Genomic DNA, 21306 nt, shown 5'->3' on the forward strand with positions numbered 1-21306 from the left:
AAAGCTATGAATCGGGAAGACGAAGTACTTGCAGTAGCTGCCGTTTTAATAATCAAGAAGTTGAGAGAGCCAAAAAAGCGGAGAAATAAATCTTGGATTTGAAAAGAGAGCAACTTACTCTCATATTAATTTAATTCGATAATTAGGTAATCAGCCAGACGATTTTCGTAATTACCTGCGCATGGATGAGAAGACTTATCCAAATTTATTACATTTAGTTACACCAATAATACAAAAAATTGATACTGTTATGAAAAGTTCTATCACGCCACATGAAAGATTAATGGCGACTTTAAGGTTTTTGGCAACTGGTAGAACCTATGAGGATCTCAAGTTTTCTACGTGTATTTCTAAATCCGCCCTCAGCAAGATAATTCCTAAGACGTGCGATGCCATTTACACAGTATTAAAACAAGAATATTTAAAGGTATGTAAAACTTATTATTAACATATTTATTATTTTATCTACTGTACGCTGGAATTAGTAAAATTCGCTAAAAATTGTGCAGCAGTTTGCGATTCACTGTCTTCGTCTTGTTCAGGAGGAGGAAATTCAGAATTTCTTGGAGCTTTAGATTGCTGATAATTAGATCCTGTTTATGGGTGTGGAGAAATTTGATTTTGATGATAATCTAGTTGATAAGGCGTTTGATTCTGATGAGACACTGGTTGTGGAATTTGTTGCTGATGATGCCATGTCACTGGTGAAGGTGGCTGATATGATGATGCAGGTTGCATTTGGTGAAAATATTGTCTTGACACCTGTGATTGTTGTTGCAGTTGTGTATTTATGGCACAGTGGCGATTTAGAGTTTCTAAGTGTGCCTCATAAAAAAACATCATTAATTAATTTCTCAGCGTGAATGCGTTGCTCATGAGAAAATTCTTTTAATTTTGATGCCCATGCCAATCCAATATGATTGAACTTATCATCAATATTTGAAGGCACTGCAAAACGTTTCTAAATGATATCCAAAACGTCATCATATTTTTAGTTGCGCCTTTTTGCTGCTCTTGATGATGACGCTTGTGATGCTGGACGAGGTGTACTTGGTTCAGATAGATGATCATCAATAAAGTCCTGTTGAGTTTCATTAGTTTCATGTATTTTAGAAACCTAAAATCAAAAAAAGTACAGATTACCTATATGTATATTATAATAATTATTATACTAGCTTGTAACTTGTTTCATTACGCTATAGTTAGAAGCACGCAACATTATAAATAATATTATGCTCTTTTTTGTAGTTTCCTAAAACTACAGCCGAATGGAAGAATATTGCGTTGGACTTTCAAGAGAAATGGAATTTTCCACATTGTTTAGGTGCTGTAGACGGAAAGCACGTACAAATTACAGCGCCCCTGGAAGTGGCTCATATTACTTAAATTATAAAAAAACTTTTAGTATTGTTTTGATGGGCATTGCAAATGCTAACTATGAATTCATATACTGCGATATAGGAACAAACGGCAGAGTATCTGACGGAGGAGTCATTGAAAATACTAAATTTATTAAAGGTTTAATCGGGAATAAACTAAATTTACCGGCTTTAGAAGTAGTTGTACCAGGTCAACCTCCTTTAAATTATGTTTTTGTCGGAGACGGAGCTTTTGCAATAAGACCCGACTTTTTGAAGCCATATAATCAAAGAGAGCTTAACAATGAAAAAAGAATATTCAACTACCGTTTATCTTAGAGTAGATATATTTCTTAGAGCTAGACGCATTATAGAAAACACCTTTGGAATTTTGGCTGACCGTTTTAGAATATTCCATACATCCATTAATTTGAAACTGGATAATATCGACAAAGTTGTTCTGGCATGTTGTGCTCTTCACAATTTGTTAAGGAGAAATTCGGCTAACTCATATACACCTAATGACGTATTTGACTTGAAGATATTTCAACTGGTACCACTACCCCTGGACTGCGGACACAACCTGAGAATTCGCCATCACAGTGCCGAAGCAAAAGATGTGAGGACAAGTTTTAAAAACTATTTTAATAGTAGTTATGGTAGTGTATCGTGGCAACATAAAATGATATGTAATCAAAATAATAACGCAAATTAACTAGGTATAGGTATAAGTACATATTATATAGGTAAATACGGCAGCCCTATATACTTATACGAGTATACTATAACTAACAATAAATTGTAAATGTTCTTAAAAAAAAAACGGTTAAAAAAGTTAATAAACGAATGTGTTTTTACCTGAGTTTCATTGTCTTCGTCCATATTTGATAAAGTGCCTCTTGGAGTTTCCTGGTCCTGTAGGAAGCTCAATAACTCGTAGTACCATAAATGTGGAACATATATTTCTTCTGTTCCGACACCGGACCTCTCAGATTCAAGAACCTTTTTTAGTTCTTTTCTATATGTGGTTCTCATTGAATTCATTTTCTTAACTACAGTATCCCTGGTGCCTTTCTATCAACCGTTACTCAAAAAACAACCAAGAAGAAATCCCGTCGACAGTGTTCTTTATCTTAACACCTGAAGGTAAATAATGTTGTACTACCTGTTTGCAAAAAAAATTTCCTGTCAAGATTGTCTTTGGGGGAATGGTCAGTACAAAGGTGGGTGAATAACAGTCACAGCTCGGGCATTGTTCCACAAACTCCTTCATTCCCCAACAAAAAAAAAAGAAATTAATGTGAGAAAGAGAACTGCAATTAAAGAATTTCTTGAGAAGTTACCCAAGTTACCTTGTACTGCCTAAGTACAAGGTAACTTGTTGTTACAGGTTGATGTTACCTACTACTGCCGGGCTTCCACAAGTAAAATGTATTTGGAAAATGTATTCAACTCTTACAGTGAAGTTTATGAGGTGTATCGAAAGGAAGTGGACAAGGAGCTAATTTGCAGCAAGCCAGCTTTTATGACAGAAATGAGATCTCTAAACGTAGATATCTTCCAACCACGCAAATACCAATCTGACTTGTGTTTTGGTTACAAACAGGGAAACGTGTCGGATGATATCCATCAGCAACACTTAATTAGCAAAAACAGGACAAGACAAGAAAAGTCCTTGGACAAAGAAAAAGCATTGGCTGGTGAAGTATGCGCATACACAATGGATGTCCAAGCGGTTCAGCTAGTTCCTTTTTTACCCGCTGGAATGCTTTACTTTAAACAAAAACTGACATGTCACAATTTTACTGTTTATAGTTTAAAGGATAACAGGGTCATTTGCTATGTATGGCATGAAAGTGAAGGCGGCTTAGATGCAAATTGCTTCGCATCTTGTCTCACGGACTTTCTAGACACAGAAATTAAAGAAGAAGATAAGCAAAAAAAGCAAATATTTTATAGTGATGGATGTTGTGCTCAAAACCGAAACAATTTGTTGTCAAATGCTTTACTTCAATATTCAATGAAAAATAATGTAATAATTCAAAATTATTTAGTAAAGGGACATTCGCAAATGGAATGTGACAGCGTCCATTCCACAATAGAGAGTGCAAAGAAGAAAAAGGAAATCCAGGCGCCTTCAAATTATGTACAGATCATTCAACAGGCAAGGAAAAGTGAACCTTACAAAGTCAAATACGTCTATTATAATTTTTTTATGTCCTTTGACGACATTAAATACGTTTCTTCAATAAGGCCTGGGCTCAAGAAAGGTGATCCTTGTGTAACAGATTTAAGAGGCCTTAGGTATTCTTCATACGGAATCGAATACAAACTAAACTTTGATCAGGAATGGGCGCCTTTACTGGAAAGGTGCATCAGCAGCTATTAAGAAGTTCTACGATGCACCTCTTGCAATAAAGGGTGATAGTATGATCAATTACAGGGAACACTGGGAACTAGCAAAAAAGGTAGTAACCTACGAGAAGGTTAAATGGGCGATAAATTCCTTCAAACCATTTAAATCTCCCGGAATGAATGGCATAATGCCAGTCATGTTACAGCGGGGTAGCGAACTGCTGCTGCCTGCACTATGTAAAATAATGCGGGCAAGTCTAGCCACGGCGCATATACCAGAGAGTTGGAGGGAAGCAAAGGTAGTATTTCTCCCAAAGACGGAACGCGACTCCTATGCGAAACCTAAATCCTTCCGACCAATCTGCCTTACATCATTCCTCCTAAAAACAGAGGAAAAGCTCATAGAAAGGCATATCAGGGACAATGTATTACGGGTCAACCCTCTACATCGACACCAGTATGCCTACCAAACAGGTAAATCTTGCGAATCAGCGATTCACGAGATAACCCAGAGGGTCGAACAATCTCTGAACAACAAAGAGATTGCCCTAGGAGCTTTCTTAGACATTGAGGGAGCATTCGACAATACATCATATGACTCAATCAACCGTGCGATAGCAGCACGAGGAATACATCCCATGATTGGCGGCTGGATAACCCAAATGCTAAATCATAGGAAAGTAGCAGGAAATCTCAACAGCACAACGGTTAAGGCCAAAGTGTGCAGGGGAACACCGCAAGGGGGCATACTGTCACCGCTGCTGTGGAACCTTGTATCGGACAGCTTGCTGACACGACTGGAGAGGCAGCTTATCCTCGCTATAGGATATGCTGACGATATAGTCATCCTTACACGAGGGGGTAGTCAGGCTCATGTATTCAAAAAAATGCAAAGAGCCGTCAGGGCTGTACTGTCGAGCACTGGTGTGAGGAAGAACAACTAAGGGTAAATCCCACAAAAACTACTCTGGTTTCCTTTACCAAAAGAAGGAAACTAGAGCCCATTAGAAACATAAAATTTTATGGAGAAAATCTGCGACTTGAAGACGAGGTCAAATATCTAGGTATAACCCTGGATAAAAAACTCAGCTTCAAGAAGCATGTAATCCAGGCTACAAATAAAGCCACGAAAACTCTTATATACTGTAAGAGAATGTTCGGTAGATCATGGGGACTGTCACCAAAAATGGTACATTGGATGTACACGACAATGGTTAGACCCATCATTACATACGCAGCACCTATATGGTGGCATGCGGCAGAAAAGAGGACTGTAATACAGATACTCAACAAAACACAACGAATAGCATGTCTGGGCATAACAGGAGCGATGTCAACAACGCCGACTGCCCTAGAGAACCTGATAGGACTAAGCCCGCTACACTTAGTGGTACGGGCTGAAGCTATATCGGGGGCGAAAAGACTGCTGTCAAATGGCGCAACAATCCTATCGAAAGATGGGCATAATGTCTTATTTGACAAGATACAGGACCTTGGGCGCCTGGCCCTAAGAACAGACAGAACCAAGGTCACATACCTAGACAAACCTTTTGTCATCAAAGAGAAAAGGGGACCACTGGACGCAGAAGCGGACAGGCTCAGGTAAAGAGGTTACTCAGTGTGGCACACGGCAACCAAACGATCCAAGGTCGGGGTAGCTGTGGGCATGGTGGAGGACGAACAACAGGGCAGACAACTCATGCTAAACCTGGGCCTGGAAACAACAAATTTACAGGCAAGCATAATAGGAATACAAACCTGTGTCCAACTGATGAGAGAAGGGCTGCCAAGAGGCAAAACCTTCGCAATTTTCACAGGAGACCAGGCTGCAACACTTGCACTACAACAGTTCGAGACTAAGTCAAGGACTGTGCAAAGCTGCTGGGAGGATCTCAGGAACCTCGCCGAAGCGCAAAATAGGCCAGAGATAATCCTAGCAGAGAATATGGGCAACAATAATGCTGCAAGAAGGGCTATCCAACTTGCAACTCAGGGAGCCAGCAACAGCCTGGTAGGTCCTGAACCAACATGTTGTGTCAACGATAAGACCTGGAAGAGGGAAATCGGCAACTGGCTAACAAACCAGAACAAATTCTACTGGGAACAGCTGCCAAAGATGGAACAATCCAAACAACTTATAGGCAGCCCACCCTTCAAGAAGGGTGAGAACATACTGGGCCTCTCTAGACAACAACTGCGAAGGGTCGCGGGGCTCTTTACAGGCCATGCGCCCAGCAGGAAACACCTGCATACGCTAGGGAAATCAGTTACCTCGCTATGCAGGGGATGCAATGAGGAGGACGAAACAACTCTTCACATACTGTGCTTCTGTAAAGCATTTAATCAAACCAGGGCAACATTCCTGGGGGAAGAGAAACCCTCACCAGAGGGTATAAGAAATCTACCACTGGGCACAATCCTGGACTTCCATGAAGCTACAGAATTGAACCTGTGGGACTAAACATATGGGACACAATAGGACTGCTTCTTAGCAGACCGCAGTGTAGGGAGCCACAAGGCACCACCCAGCGGTGGAGTTTTAGTGGGTACAGGACGAAACAGACTCGACACTGAGTCCCACACTACTGGGGGCGGTGCCGCGTAAGCAGTGTTCATAAAGAATTTCTCCACCGACACCAAAAAAAAAAAAAAAAAAAAAAAAAATGATCAATTACAATCTCTTAAACCCGTTATCCACAAGGATTACCATGCATTTTATGATTCGCTAAGAAAGTTATAAATATCAATATTTTTTGGTCATATTTATGTAAAACTAGAGCGTAGGTTTTGTATTTGAATAAAAATATTACAAAGAAAAGATATAATATAAATAAATAAAAAAACCTTGTAACTTGTAACATTTTTTTTTTACAATTTCGGTCACAATTCTAGTATCTATTATGTCACTAACTAGTTTTTCTACTCTTTTTTATACTTCTCGCAAAGTATTGTCCCATTTCAAAATTAGGTAAAATTTTGAGATGATTTTTTTTATTTCCTGAAAAACTATAATTTTTGAGATACGAGGTTTTGACTTTACGACGACGTCAGGCCAACGATTATCGTAGTCGCAAATCGCTTATGTATGCAATAGCAGCTTAAGTTTTTTTATAAACATAACCTCATTTGTCAACATATTTTGACAACTTAAGAAAATCTCTGGATTTAGGGGCTCTTTTGAGTTTTGACGAAAGAAAATAGCAAAATTAAAGGGTTCTTTTAATAAATCCTTAATAATTTGAATTAGCAACAATGTTACCGACCTTAAGAACAATTGCAAATGGCCTGGTACAGTATTTTTTCACTACATTTGCGAATATTAGTAGAATTATGTAATAAAAACAAACCTAATTAATTATTTTAGGGACGATCTTTGGGGCTTAGAAGCCTGCAAACGACGGCCAGCCTACAAAGTGATGCCCTCTTTGTTCATAGAGACAGTCCCGAAGACAATCCAGATATTCCTTTTGAATTTACCCCAGAAAATAAAAAGGTGATATTTGGTTTTGGTCTTTTCCTATAAGAACATTTTTTGTTTAATTCCAGAGGGTTGAGGCAATTATGGCAATTTATCCAGAAGGTCACAAAAGAGCTGCCATGATCCCTTTGTTGGATTTGGCTCAGAGACAGTATGGGTGGTTGCCAATTTCTGCAATGCACCATGTAGCTGAGATTCTTAACTTACCAAGGATGAGAGTGTATGAAGTTGCCACATTTTATACTATGTTCATGCGGTACGTCAAATTATGAAGTTTTATTTTTTAATAAATCTAGGGTTTTTGGTTATAGGAAACCGACTGGAAAGTACCATATCCAAGTATGCACTACAACTCCATGTTGGTTAAGAGGATCAGATGAAATCATGGACTGCATCAAGAAAGAATTAAATTTGGAGATTGGAGAAACCAGTAAAGATAAAATGTTTACCCTATCTGAAGTTGAATGCTTAGGAGCATGCGTAAATGCCCCTATGGTACAAATTAATGATGATTATTATGTAAGTTACTAAATTTTGATGTAATATTAAAATGACAATCTTATTTCAATTTATAGGAGGATTTGACTGTAAATGACACAGAAGAGATTTTAAATGACCTCAGAGCTGGGAAGAAACCCAAGCCAGGTCCAAGGTAAATTATTAAAAAGAAAATAATGATATATTTTTATGTACCATTATATTTTTAGGAGTGGAAGATTTGCATGTGAACCTCTGGGTGAACCCACTTCACTTAAAGGGGAACCCACACCAGCAGGTTTTGGAGTAAGATCAGATTTGTAAAGTGAATCAAATAGAAAAATGTTTCAAGAATACTGTAATATAAATGTTAATTTATAAAATTGCTTTTGAATTTTTTTGATATATAGTACTTCAAAAAACTGGTTTATGGTAAAAATAGTGAATCCAAATTAAATTGAGGAGCGCCCAAGCAAAAGTAAACATATGATCAAATTTAAAAAAATGAGTTAAATATTGGATTGCTTAGTAATGGTAGCCACATGCACAAAACTTAAAAGTAACCTAACCAAAAGCAAATAAATCCGGACCATTTCATATGTTAAACATTGCTGGCATAAGCAAAAACGAACAAATGCTCAAGTAGCGCCCGATCAAAAGCAAACATACGTTACCAGCCAATCAGAATCTGGTAAAATTGACCAGGTGACGCAAGTTTGATTTATGCGCTTTGGGGCTAGAGGTTCGTTTGATGTTTTTATTTTTCACGTGTTTTTTTTTTTTTTGAAACAGTAGTCAGTACGTCGTATTTAGTACGTTTTTCTAAAGTACCTATTTAAGTAAATAAAAGTGTGAGTGTTAAGTTTTTTGGCATGGAGGAGATTGACAAGGCTTCAGTGACAGTAAGGGAAGCAGCAAAAGGTAGCAGAAAGAAGCAAAAGAAAGAATCTAAGCCGGAACAAGCAAAAAAAACGCGGACTTGTAGACCTCTCGGTTCCAAGGTTTTTGTGGGATGTACTCATAATTCAGCACGCCTTTCATGCAGTAAAGGTCGTCCTGGTGATGCCTTGTTAATTCGTGGAAAGTTGCAATCATGTGGGAGTAAAGTTGCTCAAGATAACAAAGTTGCGAATTGGATAAGTGTCTCAGATATTAAAAAGAAACATAGACATGAAGAAAATTGTCGAGTTAAACCTCACTCGTTTAACGTTAAATATTGTGTGCCAACGCAGACAGGAAAAACTGTTACTGTGTGTAAAAAATTATTTATGCATTTGACTTGTTTAAAAAATCATAGATTAAACAACCTTTGCAAATTAATGAAATCTGGAGAGTGTATTGCAAAAAGGAGAGGAGGTGATCGTGTTGGCCATAAATCATTTAAAAAAAGGAAGTCTACGAATTTATTTGCATAGTGAACTGACGCAAAATAACCTGCGTGCAATCCATAACGCATCTATTGCTCCTGAATTTCAGGTGTCTAGGACAATGTTTTAGATAATTTTTTCACAATTTAACATTGGTTTTAAATCGCCTGCTGCGATGTTTGATGTTACTGCACGAGGCTATCACTGCAAATTAAAAGTAAAAAAGATGTTGCAAACAAAAATAAATTGCAGCTGGAGAAAAGAGTGCATAAAATGAGAGCAGCTGCATTCTATTCTCTGCTACGTAAAGATGGTAACGAGGATACGATAACGTATTGTTTTGAATTGCAACAAGTATAGCCCTTACCAAAGACACCGATCCAGCAAGCGTTTTATTCTCGTCAAATTAGTTTTTACTGTTTCTGTGTTGTTGACCAATTCTCCAAAGAACCATTTTTTTATACATGGACAAAAGATCAGGCTGGTAGGGGATCACTTGAAATATCTTCAGCCTTATTAGACTTTCTTGAAGAAAATATTCGAATTTGTGGTAAAAAAAACGTTAGATTTTACGAGAACGACAGAGTGTTTGGAAGGGTGGAACGAAAATTGAAGAAACTGACCACTATAGTTTCCAAGAAGGAGTATTTTGAAGTTTATGAAATGTTTGGAACTGTTCGTACTCTCGGCAAGGACTCGGTTTTACAAGATACTAAGGCACTTTCCGCAATATATCGTAATTTAGACAATATTAACAACTTAAAGCGAATAAAGATCCTCAAAGGAAAACGTTTTTCTGTTTAAGTACATGGTCATATGTACCACAGATTTGATGAAGATACATCGCCTGCTACACTATTAAAAAGAGGAGTGTCGCCTCAGAAAGCTTGCTCTTATGTTATGAATCAGATTCCTTTACAACACGCAATAGCAGGTCCGAAAAAGAAAGATGTGGATTCCCTTCTAACTCAACTTTATGGTGAAACATGGAGAGAATGTGAAAGTTTTTCTGCTAGAAACTGGTATTCAAACATCCTTGATGATGGAACAACCCTGCCAGAAGTATCGGCAAGTTCAGAAGAAGATACCGCAGAATGTAACTGCTTAGACGATGATCTTGGTGTGCATATTTGAAGATAAATAAAGTTGTGTCTGCTTAATTTTTGTTTTATTATAAAGATTAATTTTAACTATCAGCTTTGGGAACCTGCGAAAACAATAAAATATAACTTAGCAAAATTAAATGGTTTAAACAAAAGCAAATATCTCATTCGATAGTCTGATCAAAAACAAACATATTATGTTAAACCCAATCAAAACTAAACAAATGGATAATAAAAATGTAAATAAATCTTTTAAAAATAAAATATAATTTGAACTCTTTAGTTTTATTTTGTTGTTAAATGGTACAGAATAGGTTTTTTATTTGTTTGCATCTTTTAACATTCTACAATTCAAATAAAAACATTTTAGGGTTAAACTCAGTTTGTTATTTCAGGCATTTGTTTGCTTTTGCTTGCGCGCTCCTCAATTATTGAGAAGGTTTGTTAGAAACGATAACAAATTTTTAGATTCGCTTGAGTATGTTAAAGTATAATATCTTAATCTGTTTTACATCTAAATCAATAATCAGATATAATTGATTGTAATTATTCTGCAAATATGAGCTCAATTTTCACAATCCAATTTGCTCTGATCAATCCTTTGTAGGTTTTATTAAAAGTTCACATGAGCAGCATAATCATATAATGAATAGGATATCCCTGGTAAGCTTTGGGTGTTAAATTAATTGTTTTTTATTTACTGTTTAAAAAAGAAACTATGTATATGTCTTAATTTAAGATGTGTTATTTTTTATGACCCCACATCCAATTAACTTAGCAAGAGGCATAATTATTTTAAGATATTAACTATCTCTTTTATGAATTAAATCGCAAAGTCAAAATATACTTTATTTGCTAAGTTTACAAACTTGTGCTAAAAGCTTCCTAATCCTAGAATTTATAATACAAGTATTAATTTGGTTATACAGGATACTGGACAAAAACAGAATAAAGAATCGATTTTTATAGAAGCATATTTTATATAGACAAAGAAAAAACCAAAGAAGAAGAAAAGAAAAGGCGAGAACCAACATAAAACAAGAATAATAAAATAAATCTGATCAACAGATATATAATTAATTTTAAATATTAAAATGAGTCGTTAAAATACTCTTCAATGCTGTAGTAAGCTTTTGGTAAGATTAATTTCTTTAGTTCTCTCCTAAACTTTTTAAGGTCTGTAACAGTCCTAATCGAAAAGGAACATGATTAAATATTTTACGACTAATAAATATAAGAGAGTTTCTCGTAAGTGAGGAGGTGGGGATTGGAAGAGATAAGTTGCCCACTTAACGATTATTATGACTGGTGCAGGATGCTGGACTTACGGACTTATGTATGAGTGTTGCAGTTACCAATATAAAGAGTGAGAAAACTGCTAAAATTCTTTCAGCTACAAAAAGAGGTTTACAAGAGACTCTCAGACCAACACCACACAGATACCTTAATGCTTTTTTCTGAATAGTAAAAATTATGTTAAGGAGTCCCTTGGAGCACAAACCCCAAAGTCTATTAAGAGTCTATTAAGGCGAAATAAACTGAACGAGCAAACAACCCCCCAACTCATGCTCTACTATGAGAGATCTGACTACTTTTTGATCTTTGTTATGCCACAGAATTGTAGTATTATCGGCAAACTGAACCACTAGTCCATGCAGTGATAGAGAGCTTAAGTCATTAACGTATAATAAAAATGAAATAGGACCCAACACTGACCCTTGAGGTAAGAGTGCTATCCCTGACGAAAATCCAGATGCAACTACCCTCTGGGTGCGGCCAGACAGGTATGACTTCAAACACCCCAAAGCCACTCCCCTAAATCCATAAAAATCAAGCTTTGACAGCAGTATTCCATGATCCACACAATCGAAGGCCTTGGACAGATCACAGAACACCGCTGCTGCAGCCTCCTTGGAGTTCATAGATAGATACACACTCTCCAAGAATCTGAAAATGGCATCCTGCGTGCCCTTAGATGACTGAAATCCATACTGATTAGGGGACAGCACATTGTATTTGGTAAAAAAAGAGACAATCCTCTTTTTTGCAAGCCGCTCAAGAACCTTGGAGAGGGTAGACAAAATTGATATGGGACAGAAGTTAGAGGGTCGGTCCAAGCTACCACCCTTATGAAGAGGGATAATCATAGCTTCCTTTAAACAGGATGGGAACTCGCCCTGAAGAAATGACTGATTGATTGCCCAAACCAAAGCACCTAAAGCGCTCGCAGGCAGAAGTGACAGCAGACGTGAAGAGATACCATCGGAACCCGAAGACCTATGATTCTTCAAGCACTGAATTGTTTCAAGGACCTCGGTGGCATCTACAGGGTGGAAAAAGAATGATTGGTTGATAGCATTCCGATTAAGATACTGCAATGGATCGCCGTCACTGGGAACTGCTTCCAGTAACTTCTCAGCAATATTAGAAAAATAGTCATTGAAATCATCGGGCCCCAAGTCCGATTCAACCAACCGCCGACGAGATGACTGCCTACATTCGTTAATGATTAACCAACTTTCCTTCTGTCTGTTACCGGACGAATCTAAGCGCTCATTGTAATACAGTTCCTTTCTGACTTTTATCAGATGCCTATAAATTTTCCGATAATCTTGAAAATAAGACCTAATGAATTGATTGTCAATAGATTTGCGAAGTCTTGCTAAGCATCGCAAATTTTGGGCAGATGTTTTTAGTCCCGCGGTGATCCATGGTTTTCGTCTCTTGGATTTAAGTCCAACCAAGGGAAAGCAGATATCTATTTTATCACGTAATGTATAATAAAAGGAAGAAAATGGTTGTGGAGCAGCCCGAATTGCATTCCAGTTAACAAACGAAATGGATTGAGAAAATAAATTCAAATTGTTCCCACTAAACACTCTCCCAATGCGGCGGCCGGATTTGTTTTTAAAGTCACCAGGGAAACTAATAAGAGATTACCAGAGAGAAGTAAAAACGTTTGTATTGGTGCAAATGTAAGAACAAGTATAAAGAAAGTTGGATAAGACTACGGGAAGAAATAAAACGTACTATTAGTACCTTCCCGCATCAAAAACTATGATTCCACGGACAGAAAATATCTAGAAAACTGTAAGTCATCAAGGGAATTTGTTATATGACGAGAGAGAATCTTAAACACATTTATTACCTGTTAAATATATTACATACAATCGATGTTTAAAGATAATATTCCATCTCAAAGCATAAAATTTTATTTACCCTTGAAGGAGCCCATGTTTACACTTTTGTTCCCATAGAATTCTGAGATTAAAGTGTGAGTCATAAAATTTCCATAAAACTAAGTTACCAAACCTGTAAAAACATTAAATATTGAAACTTAATAATTGTCATCTAAATCCAACTAACTCATTTGCAGTTTTTCAAAGAATCGAATTGTTAAGTTCACTATAGACTTGGTGAATTTCAGCAGGCACGTCTGAAATTCAAAGAAATACAAGTGTGGAAAACCCAAGGGAAGAAACAAGAAATTTCGAGTAGAAAAAAAATCATTTTTGATGTAAATTAGTTACAGTGCCCTCTAAATTTACTAAAACTTTTAAATGCCGAAATTATTTACAGATATTATAATCTTTATTCCGCAAGTACTTGAATTAATTTAACGGAACCATGGTTTATGGTTCACAAAGCATGTTCACAATTGAATGACAACCAGGTCGCTTGAATATCATCAAAATTCAATTTCATCAATAAATTAGTTGCTCAAAAGTTTTCAATAAATAAAATAAAGAACATAATTTGCCTAAAAACTTTATTAAAAAGCTTAAGATAATAATATATTATGACCTAAGTTAGTGAAGGATACAATATTATAATAATAGGAAGATTGACATACTAAACTTAATTAATACGTAATCGTTTTATTCACGGTTTTACCACCTATTTAACTTAAACAAATAAATGATGAAAAATATTTATTGATTGATAACATCTGATAATAAAATTCAATTTGTGGTAGAATAGCAAAATTAATTAGACGCGAATTACATTAAAAAAAAGTCCAAATATGATGATAACAATCTGTAATCATTTAATAAATGGAAGCAAACGAGTGCCTATCCATATAAAGCAAGATAAATACTAAGAAAAAATTATGTTTTATGATTATGAATTTCTATATAATTGATAAGTAAATAATTGCTAATATATAAGAAGCAGGGGTACAACTGTTTGGAGTCAAATCAGAAAAATAAAACTCTGGATACTTGTACTAAAACTAAATACATCCCTCAATAAACACACTTGCAAAACAATTTGACTAATTTTAAATATCATTACAGGTATCTTAATGGAATTACTAAATTGAATATGTTTTAAATGCATTTAGGTACCATAATATTTGAATACTATTGCTGTCCTCATTAAATGGCCAGCAGTTATCATGTAAAAAATTGCAAACTTACTTCACTTATGATATTAATACGAATATTGCAAACTGTAAGATTGAATGCAAACGTCAGTCCTGAAAATTTTCAACATCCAAAATTAAATTAACCTTACAATTTGATAACTCCCAACAACATTAAAAGCCTAACCTTTATTTTCAACAATTTCAGTTTGCAAATTTTTACTAGCGGATATTTTGGTCCTGAATTGTTCAGGAACGGCATGCTCAATATAGTCGTCACCTTTTGGTATCAAAATATTCATTTCAGAAGACTTTGAGGTTATAATTTCGACGTCTAAGGAGTCATTGCTAAGATACACTTGACATCCATCAGTTTTATCAATGGAAATGGTCGGCACTTTACCTAAGACTTGCATCTGAACTGACTGACAGTTAATAAACTCCATACATGACACCAAACTGTCAAAAACTATAGACGTTTTCTTACAACTGTCCATAGTTATAGAGTTAAGCTTTCCCTTGACTTGTACTGTGGAATTCTCACATTTGTACAAGTAAACAACGTTGTTCATTTCAACGCCATCCACCACAAGATCGGTCTTGTTCTTTTGGTACTCAATAAGCCACTTTTTGCCATCCCTGGTAAAGACAGGTGGCTTGTCATTGCTAACGGGTTTTACTGCTGAAACTGGTTTTTTACACACGGGAGGTTTAAATGGCGCAGGACCTTGCCTCAATGCTGAATTTTTATGAGTTTGCATGTCAGAAGTGACTTTTTTAAGACTTTTGGTTATGTCCTCTCCCTTGTTGATTTCTGCAAAGAGAGCGGAGCGATCTAAACCTGCAAAAAATGCGAGAAAAAGTATCAGATGTCGTTTTATGTGTAAAAAAGTTATAAAATTGGCACAAATATTGAGATATATTTGAGCTAAGTTGAATCAGGAACTAGGCTAAGTAATGTACCAAAAACAAAAGCCCTATTATAGTTATTGCTGGAGCAATTTAAATATGTAAGTTGCTTCTCTGGATGCACTTGATATTCATACAAAGGGATACCCACAATTAACATTTCCGTGAGCGGAAGTTGTGTAGTACGCATTTCAGCCTCTTCAGATGGGTATAGTACAAAAAATAAATAATTTTAAAATTATTTTTATTAGTGTATGTGTCTGTTAGTGAGTGTACCATTCTGCTTTTTACAAACATTGGCTTTAAAGCCCACATGAACGCCAATGGCGGATATAAAGATATATCATTTAAATTGTGTATCAGAAAATGGCTCTAGATGCGAAAAAATTTCGTACTAATTTTCAGAAAATATCTACAGAGGTATCAAACTTATAGAAGAAAATAATTTTTTTTCATACTTCACCATCTTGTACTTCACAATCTAATATGTCTAGATCCTAAAGACTTTTTGACTCGATTTCATCCAAGGAATACATTCTTGAATTTTGATGCAATATTGAAAAAAAGACTCTATATGTATATCTAATACAATCATTCTAAATTAAAGTCATGTAAATTAGAACCTTAAGTATTTTTTAAACAAACATCACTGGATACTTACCTACCTTTTTAAAATAAAAAATATACTATTGATTTAATATAAAGCATATATTTTAGAAAAAAAATCCTTTTTTGAATAGTTGATGACAAGATAGGAATAGTAATGTATCTAATGTATCCTTATGTAATAAATACATTTTAATGCATAGATACAATCTTTCAGTTTTAATCAAAATAAACTACATTTTTTGGTTCATATTGGAGAAAATGATTAGTGAGTGAAACTGATCCTTTTAATAAGGCTTAAGTACTTTAATTTCCTATTGTATTATAGCTATAAAGTTAATAGGTTTACTTGGTGGGAATAAGTACAACTTAATAGGACCTGATTTAATTATTGACTCTATGGAAAATGTGATTTTTAAACAAAAAATGTGTAAAAAGAAATTTTATGGAACACAGGTTTTCTTATTTTTTTTTACATAATGATAACAATTTAATAAATTAATGATCTGCAAAGCATAATTCTGATATTGATTGAATTATTATATGCAAATATTTATTATCTTTTCCAATAAATTAGTAGAAAATTGCCCTTATTTATAAGCCTGCTATTCTTAGTGGGTAACTCAGCATCCACAGGTTTTAACTCATTCATTTATTTCTTGTCTAACAGAGGCAATAAATGCAATAGGTTACATAAACTTTAATTAAATTCAGATTCGGACAAAGTTCAGAAAAACTGTGATATCACCCATTTGGTTAAAAATAAAAAGTTAAATACTCACTGAACATTCTAAATTAGGACTATTGGTAAATAATTTTTATAGGGCAACAACAAATAATGTTCAAGAAGATAACATTTCAAAATATTAAAGCCAATGTCCCAACACTCCTCTTAAAATTGACTATAGGGCCAATAAAGAGGTTAGTTAACATCATTGTTGAAGGACAAGTTATAAAACCATGAATAAGCACAATAAAGATTTCTTGTCAAGTTGGTAGGTTTATTTTTGTGATAAAATTTGGGGTGTTTTTAAGTTTGCAACAAAAAAATGTGAATCCATTTATTACACAGTTTAACATATTTGTTGAATGTGAGTCTGTTGTCAATGATCACTTGCATAAAATATAATTATCAACTGAGAATCAACATCATTAAGAAGAATATATTTCAATCTTGAATTGTAATTTTTTTAAACAAAAAGTCAGATTGTTTAATGTTGACCTAGAGAAAAATCTATGTTGTTTGTAGCATATTTGATCTTTTAGTAAGTAAAATGGATTATGATAGGTGTAAATCAAAGGCCTTTAAAAACTTGCACAATATACCTTCAGCTTGGGCAATAAATGTGAATATTTATTGGAAGTTTTAATTATTTATATTAGAAATATTGCACATCAAAATATCCACCAGAGAGGCTAATGACAGTCACAAAATAGGCTGAGGTACACATAATTATGGGCTCTCTGCCTATCTCACCAGGCAACTCTTGCATTCAAAGAGATGCAAAACCCTGCTAGTGCCAGATCTTTTAACAAGACAGAGGCATCTTAAATACCAATTTCATGACCATACATATTGTAGACAATCACTGGGTAAAACCTATACTTTACCCAGTGAAATTAGGTCTTTAAAACCAGGAAGCCTAATTAGGTTTTCCAAGGCTATTGGACTCTGGTAACCCTTGATGGGGCAGATGATCCATTAGATGCATAATGCCCACTGCCTTACAATTCCCAATAAGTACCAGCAAATACAATCTTTAGATACAACAGCAAGTAATGTTAATATTAAAAAAAAATATCATTTCAATTCAATTATAACCCATTTCTAGAATTACCAGACCAGAACCATAATTAATCTATTTATTACAGTTTATATGAATACTAAACTTAAGAAGTAAATATAGAATCTAATAGATAAATACCTGCATCACCTGCAGCAGCAGCAGAGTCAAAATCTAATACAGGTGGTGGTGGAGGACATCCTGGTGGTGGTGGAGGTATACCTCCTGCTTTTGGAGCACCTTTTCCAGACCATACCAGGCCAGTGGTATGATATTGTTTCACAAAAGCTTGAAGATCTGAAAAGAACAGTTATCCACATTTGGCTTTGACCTCTATTTTATTATAATTATGAAAATGTACCAAAACTTTGAAATTTGAATGAACATAGGTACTTTATAGAATTATTTTTCTGTTGAATATGTACAGTAGCGGCCAAAAGTAGAGAAACTTTTGATTATTTTTAAAAAAATATTGATAGATTGCTTTTTAAAAATATATTTTATTGTTTTAGGTGGAACACAAATACAACATAAAAAATAAATAACTAGTGTATAAGAAAATTATTTATAAACCCACAAAAATTTTTTTTTTTATTTTTTAAGCGGTCAAAAGTAGAGAAACTTAAGCAAAATATTACAAATACTTAAAATAAACCTAATATTTGGTAGCAAAACCTTTGTTTTTAATAACTTCTGCACATCTTCTGGGCATCGACTCCAACAATTTTACAATTTTTTCTTCTGGTATTTCCTGCCAGGCCTGCGATAATGCGCAAAACAGTTCTTCTTTGTTTTTAAATTTTTCGGGATATTTACGCCTAACATCTAACTCCAATTGTTCCCATAGGTTTTCAATGGGATTTAAGTCGGGGCTTTGTGGAGGCCAGGCTAAAACGTTGAGCTGTTCCTCCGCAAAAAAATCTTTAACAATTTTAGCTGTATGTTTAGGATCATTATCCTGTTGAAATTTCCAAATTAGTGGAAGGTTTTCTTCGGCGTAAGGTATCATATGATTCTTGAGGATCTGTAAATATTGATATCTGTCCATAATACCCTCAACTTTTATTAGCGGACCTAGTCCATGCCCAGAAAAAGAACCCCATACCATGACATTACCTCCACCATGTTTTATGGTTGGCCTAGTGTATTTAGGATTGAATCTTTGATGTGGGGGACGCCTTACATACTTTATTCCATCTGACCCAAATAAATTAAATTTACTTTCATCGGACCAAAGTATGTTTTTCCATTGGTTATAAGTCCAAGTGGAATGTTCTCTAGCAAATTTTAAACGAGCATGCCGATTTTTCTTGGAAATGAATGGTTTCTTTGCCGGTCGTCTGGCTTGGAGGTTTCCTTCACCTAAGCGTCTTCTTATGGAACGGATGGATAGTGAAATGGAAGGGTTTCCTTTCTTAATATCCACGGCAGTAAAGAAAGGATTTTTTTGGGAACATCTTCTTATTACTTTATCATCTGAAGGAGTAGTCTTTCGCGGCCTTCCGGTCTTAGGTTTAATTAAAGAACCTCCACGTTCTTTGTACATCTTGATTTGTTTAGATATAACACTTTTATTAAGCTTTAAATCAATTGCAATTTGATTTTGTTTCAATCCATCTTGATATTTTTTTATAATTAGTTCTTTTAACTGAACTGACAAATGAATACCTCGTGGCATCTTACTCGACTAATACTAACACACGACTAAAATATTATTCTCTTTATTCAAAAACTGTTTGTTTAGGAATGATCGGAAAAAAAGTTTCTCTACTTATGGCCGCAAAAAAATGAAAAATATTTTGGTATTTTCGTCATGTGTTAAAGAATGTGTTTATTTTTATATCATTATAAGTAACTTAAGGTACCCAATGATTTAGTGATGAAATTAAAACTTTTTATTTAACCTATTAATTAATTTTTTAAAAAATTAAAAGTTTCTCTACATTTGGCCGCTACTGTAGATAATGCAAAAGAAAGTGGTCTTGTAAGTTTAAAAATACATAGTATAGGTCGTAAGACAAATGAATATCACTTTTTAAAGAAATCTAATTATTATTCATAGTTTTTTAGTTAAATTTAGCACCATTTAAGTCATTTCATTGAGAGCTTTCTATGTATTTTTTCACATATAGAAAAAAATTATTTTTAGTGCAAAATTTGGCTATAAAGATTATGAAGTAATCAAAAAACATTCAGTGCTATGTTGTTTAAAAAAAAGTTCTATCTACCCTACCCTTTCTACTTGTAAATAAAAATAAATTTAAAAAAATGAAAAATGAGTTTTGTTGCTTACCTGCTAATGTTTGTATCCAGGCCTTAACCCAATTAACATGAGTCTTGTCCTTCTCCTTCCAGTCCTTCAACACCCTGTTAGTATAAAACTGCCCGGCATCATTCATTTCTTTTACATAAGGCGAAGGGGCTGGACTGACTGTTACCCATCCCAATGCAGGAATGCTTTCACTGATTGCAGATAAATGATTAAAGAAAGGAGAGGACCGGTGCTTCTCCCTAAAATCCTGGATCGCACTAATTTTATCACTGGTAGGTTTCAGGAGACTGATGACTTCAGTCTGACTAGGTTGGGCTGACTCAGTGGCCAACTGTATGTACTGCAGTTGTGCCTGGAAGGCTCCCTTGACTAGGTTGGAATGTTCGGCTACATCACCGCCGATTTGTTGTGAGTATTGCAAGTACTGAGCCAAAGGGCCCTGGACAATATCATTGAATCCCAAAACGCTCATTTTGTTGGAACAGACTCGCCCAATTTTACCTCACACGACGCGGTGAAATCACTACTGCTTTTATAGCGCTTACAACTGGAATAACAGCCGGTGACCTAAAACTAGATACGAGAGACCCGAATTGAACGGAAAAAGGCGAATGAATCACTTTTTCCGATGAATAAAATTCAATTAAAAAAAAACTTGTTTACGCTACGCTGTCGATTTTGACGTTGACGAATGATAGGTTAGGTGTGGCTGTCATTTCATCACTGTCATTGCGTCAACTTGTAATTTACTTAGACAAGGTAAGAGAGGAATGATGAACCATGTTCAGATTTTTACTAACCGACAGGTTCCCAGGGAAAATCTTGCATGCGAGTCTTCAGTTTTTTTTTTTTAATTCATAAAAAAACGTATAATTGTTGGAAAGTGTAGAATTAAGATGGAAAAAAAGGCTAAAGGATTTCTGATGGAATTCACAATTTGATAATAATGAATCTTCGAAAACTGCAATGCAGATCACAAAATAAAAACGCAACTCAAAGAAGTTTAATTTTCTTATTAACTTAGCCTTACAGATGTTTTAAATAACTGACAGACGAAATTTTAGACATCTAAATCTCGCATTCCGTGCTTTGGCTGAAGCAAAAGCATTAATAATATCAGTAAATACGAGCTTTCTCGCTAACTCAGATTCCAAATACAAAGTTGCCAATCCTGAAACTCGATTCTGAGTTGAACAAGAACGAAAATGAAACGCTGAACGATTGTGCGGTG

General features: G+C 35.1%; 2 protein-coding genes across 3 annotated transcripts; one reads left to right on the forward strand and one right to left on the reverse strand.

The window, feature by feature from the left end:
* Positions 1–6833: 6833 nt before the first annotated feature.
* On the forward strand, positions 6834–8054 carry LOC126739377 (NADH dehydrogenase [ubiquinone] flavoprotein 2, mitochondrial). The gene is made up of 6 exons (XM_050445033.1): positions 6834–7001; positions 7078–7206; positions 7260–7447; positions 7503–7710; positions 7767–7843; positions 7899–8054. Exons 1-6 carry the CDS (start codon positions 6966–6968, stop codon positions 7990–7992), a joined length of 732 nt encoding a protein of 243 aa, XP_050300990.1. The 5' UTR covers positions 6834–6965; the 3' UTR covers positions 7993–8054.
* Positions 8055–14109: 6055 nt separating this feature from the next.
* LOC126739376 (adenylyl cyclase-associated protein 1) lies at positions 14110–20766 on the reverse strand. Of its 2 annotated transcripts, none has more exons than XM_050445030.1 (3): positions 20097–20766; positions 17945–18100; positions 14110–15339 (listed from the first exon to the last, which is right to left on the reverse strand). In XM_050445030.1, exons 1-3 carry the CDS (start codon positions 20545–20547, stop codon positions 14687–14689), a joined length of 1260 nt encoding a protein of 419 aa, XP_050300987.1. In that variant the 5' UTR covers positions 20548–20766; the 3' UTR covers positions 14110–14686. The 2 variants fall into 2 exon arrangements, with proteins under 2 accessions (XP_050300987.1, XP_050300988.1); XM_050445031.1 differs by having other exon boundaries at positions 14114–15345; positions 20097–20574.
* Between the last annotated feature and the right edge of the window lie 540 nt (positions 20767–21306).

This window comes from Anthonomus grandis, chromosome 8 (genome assembly GCF_022605725.1).
Source record: "Anthonomus grandis grandis chromosome 8, icAntGran1.3, whole genome shotgun sequence".
NCBI lineage: Eukaryota > Metazoa > Arthropoda > Insecta > Coleoptera > Curculionidae > Anthonomus > Anthonomus grandis.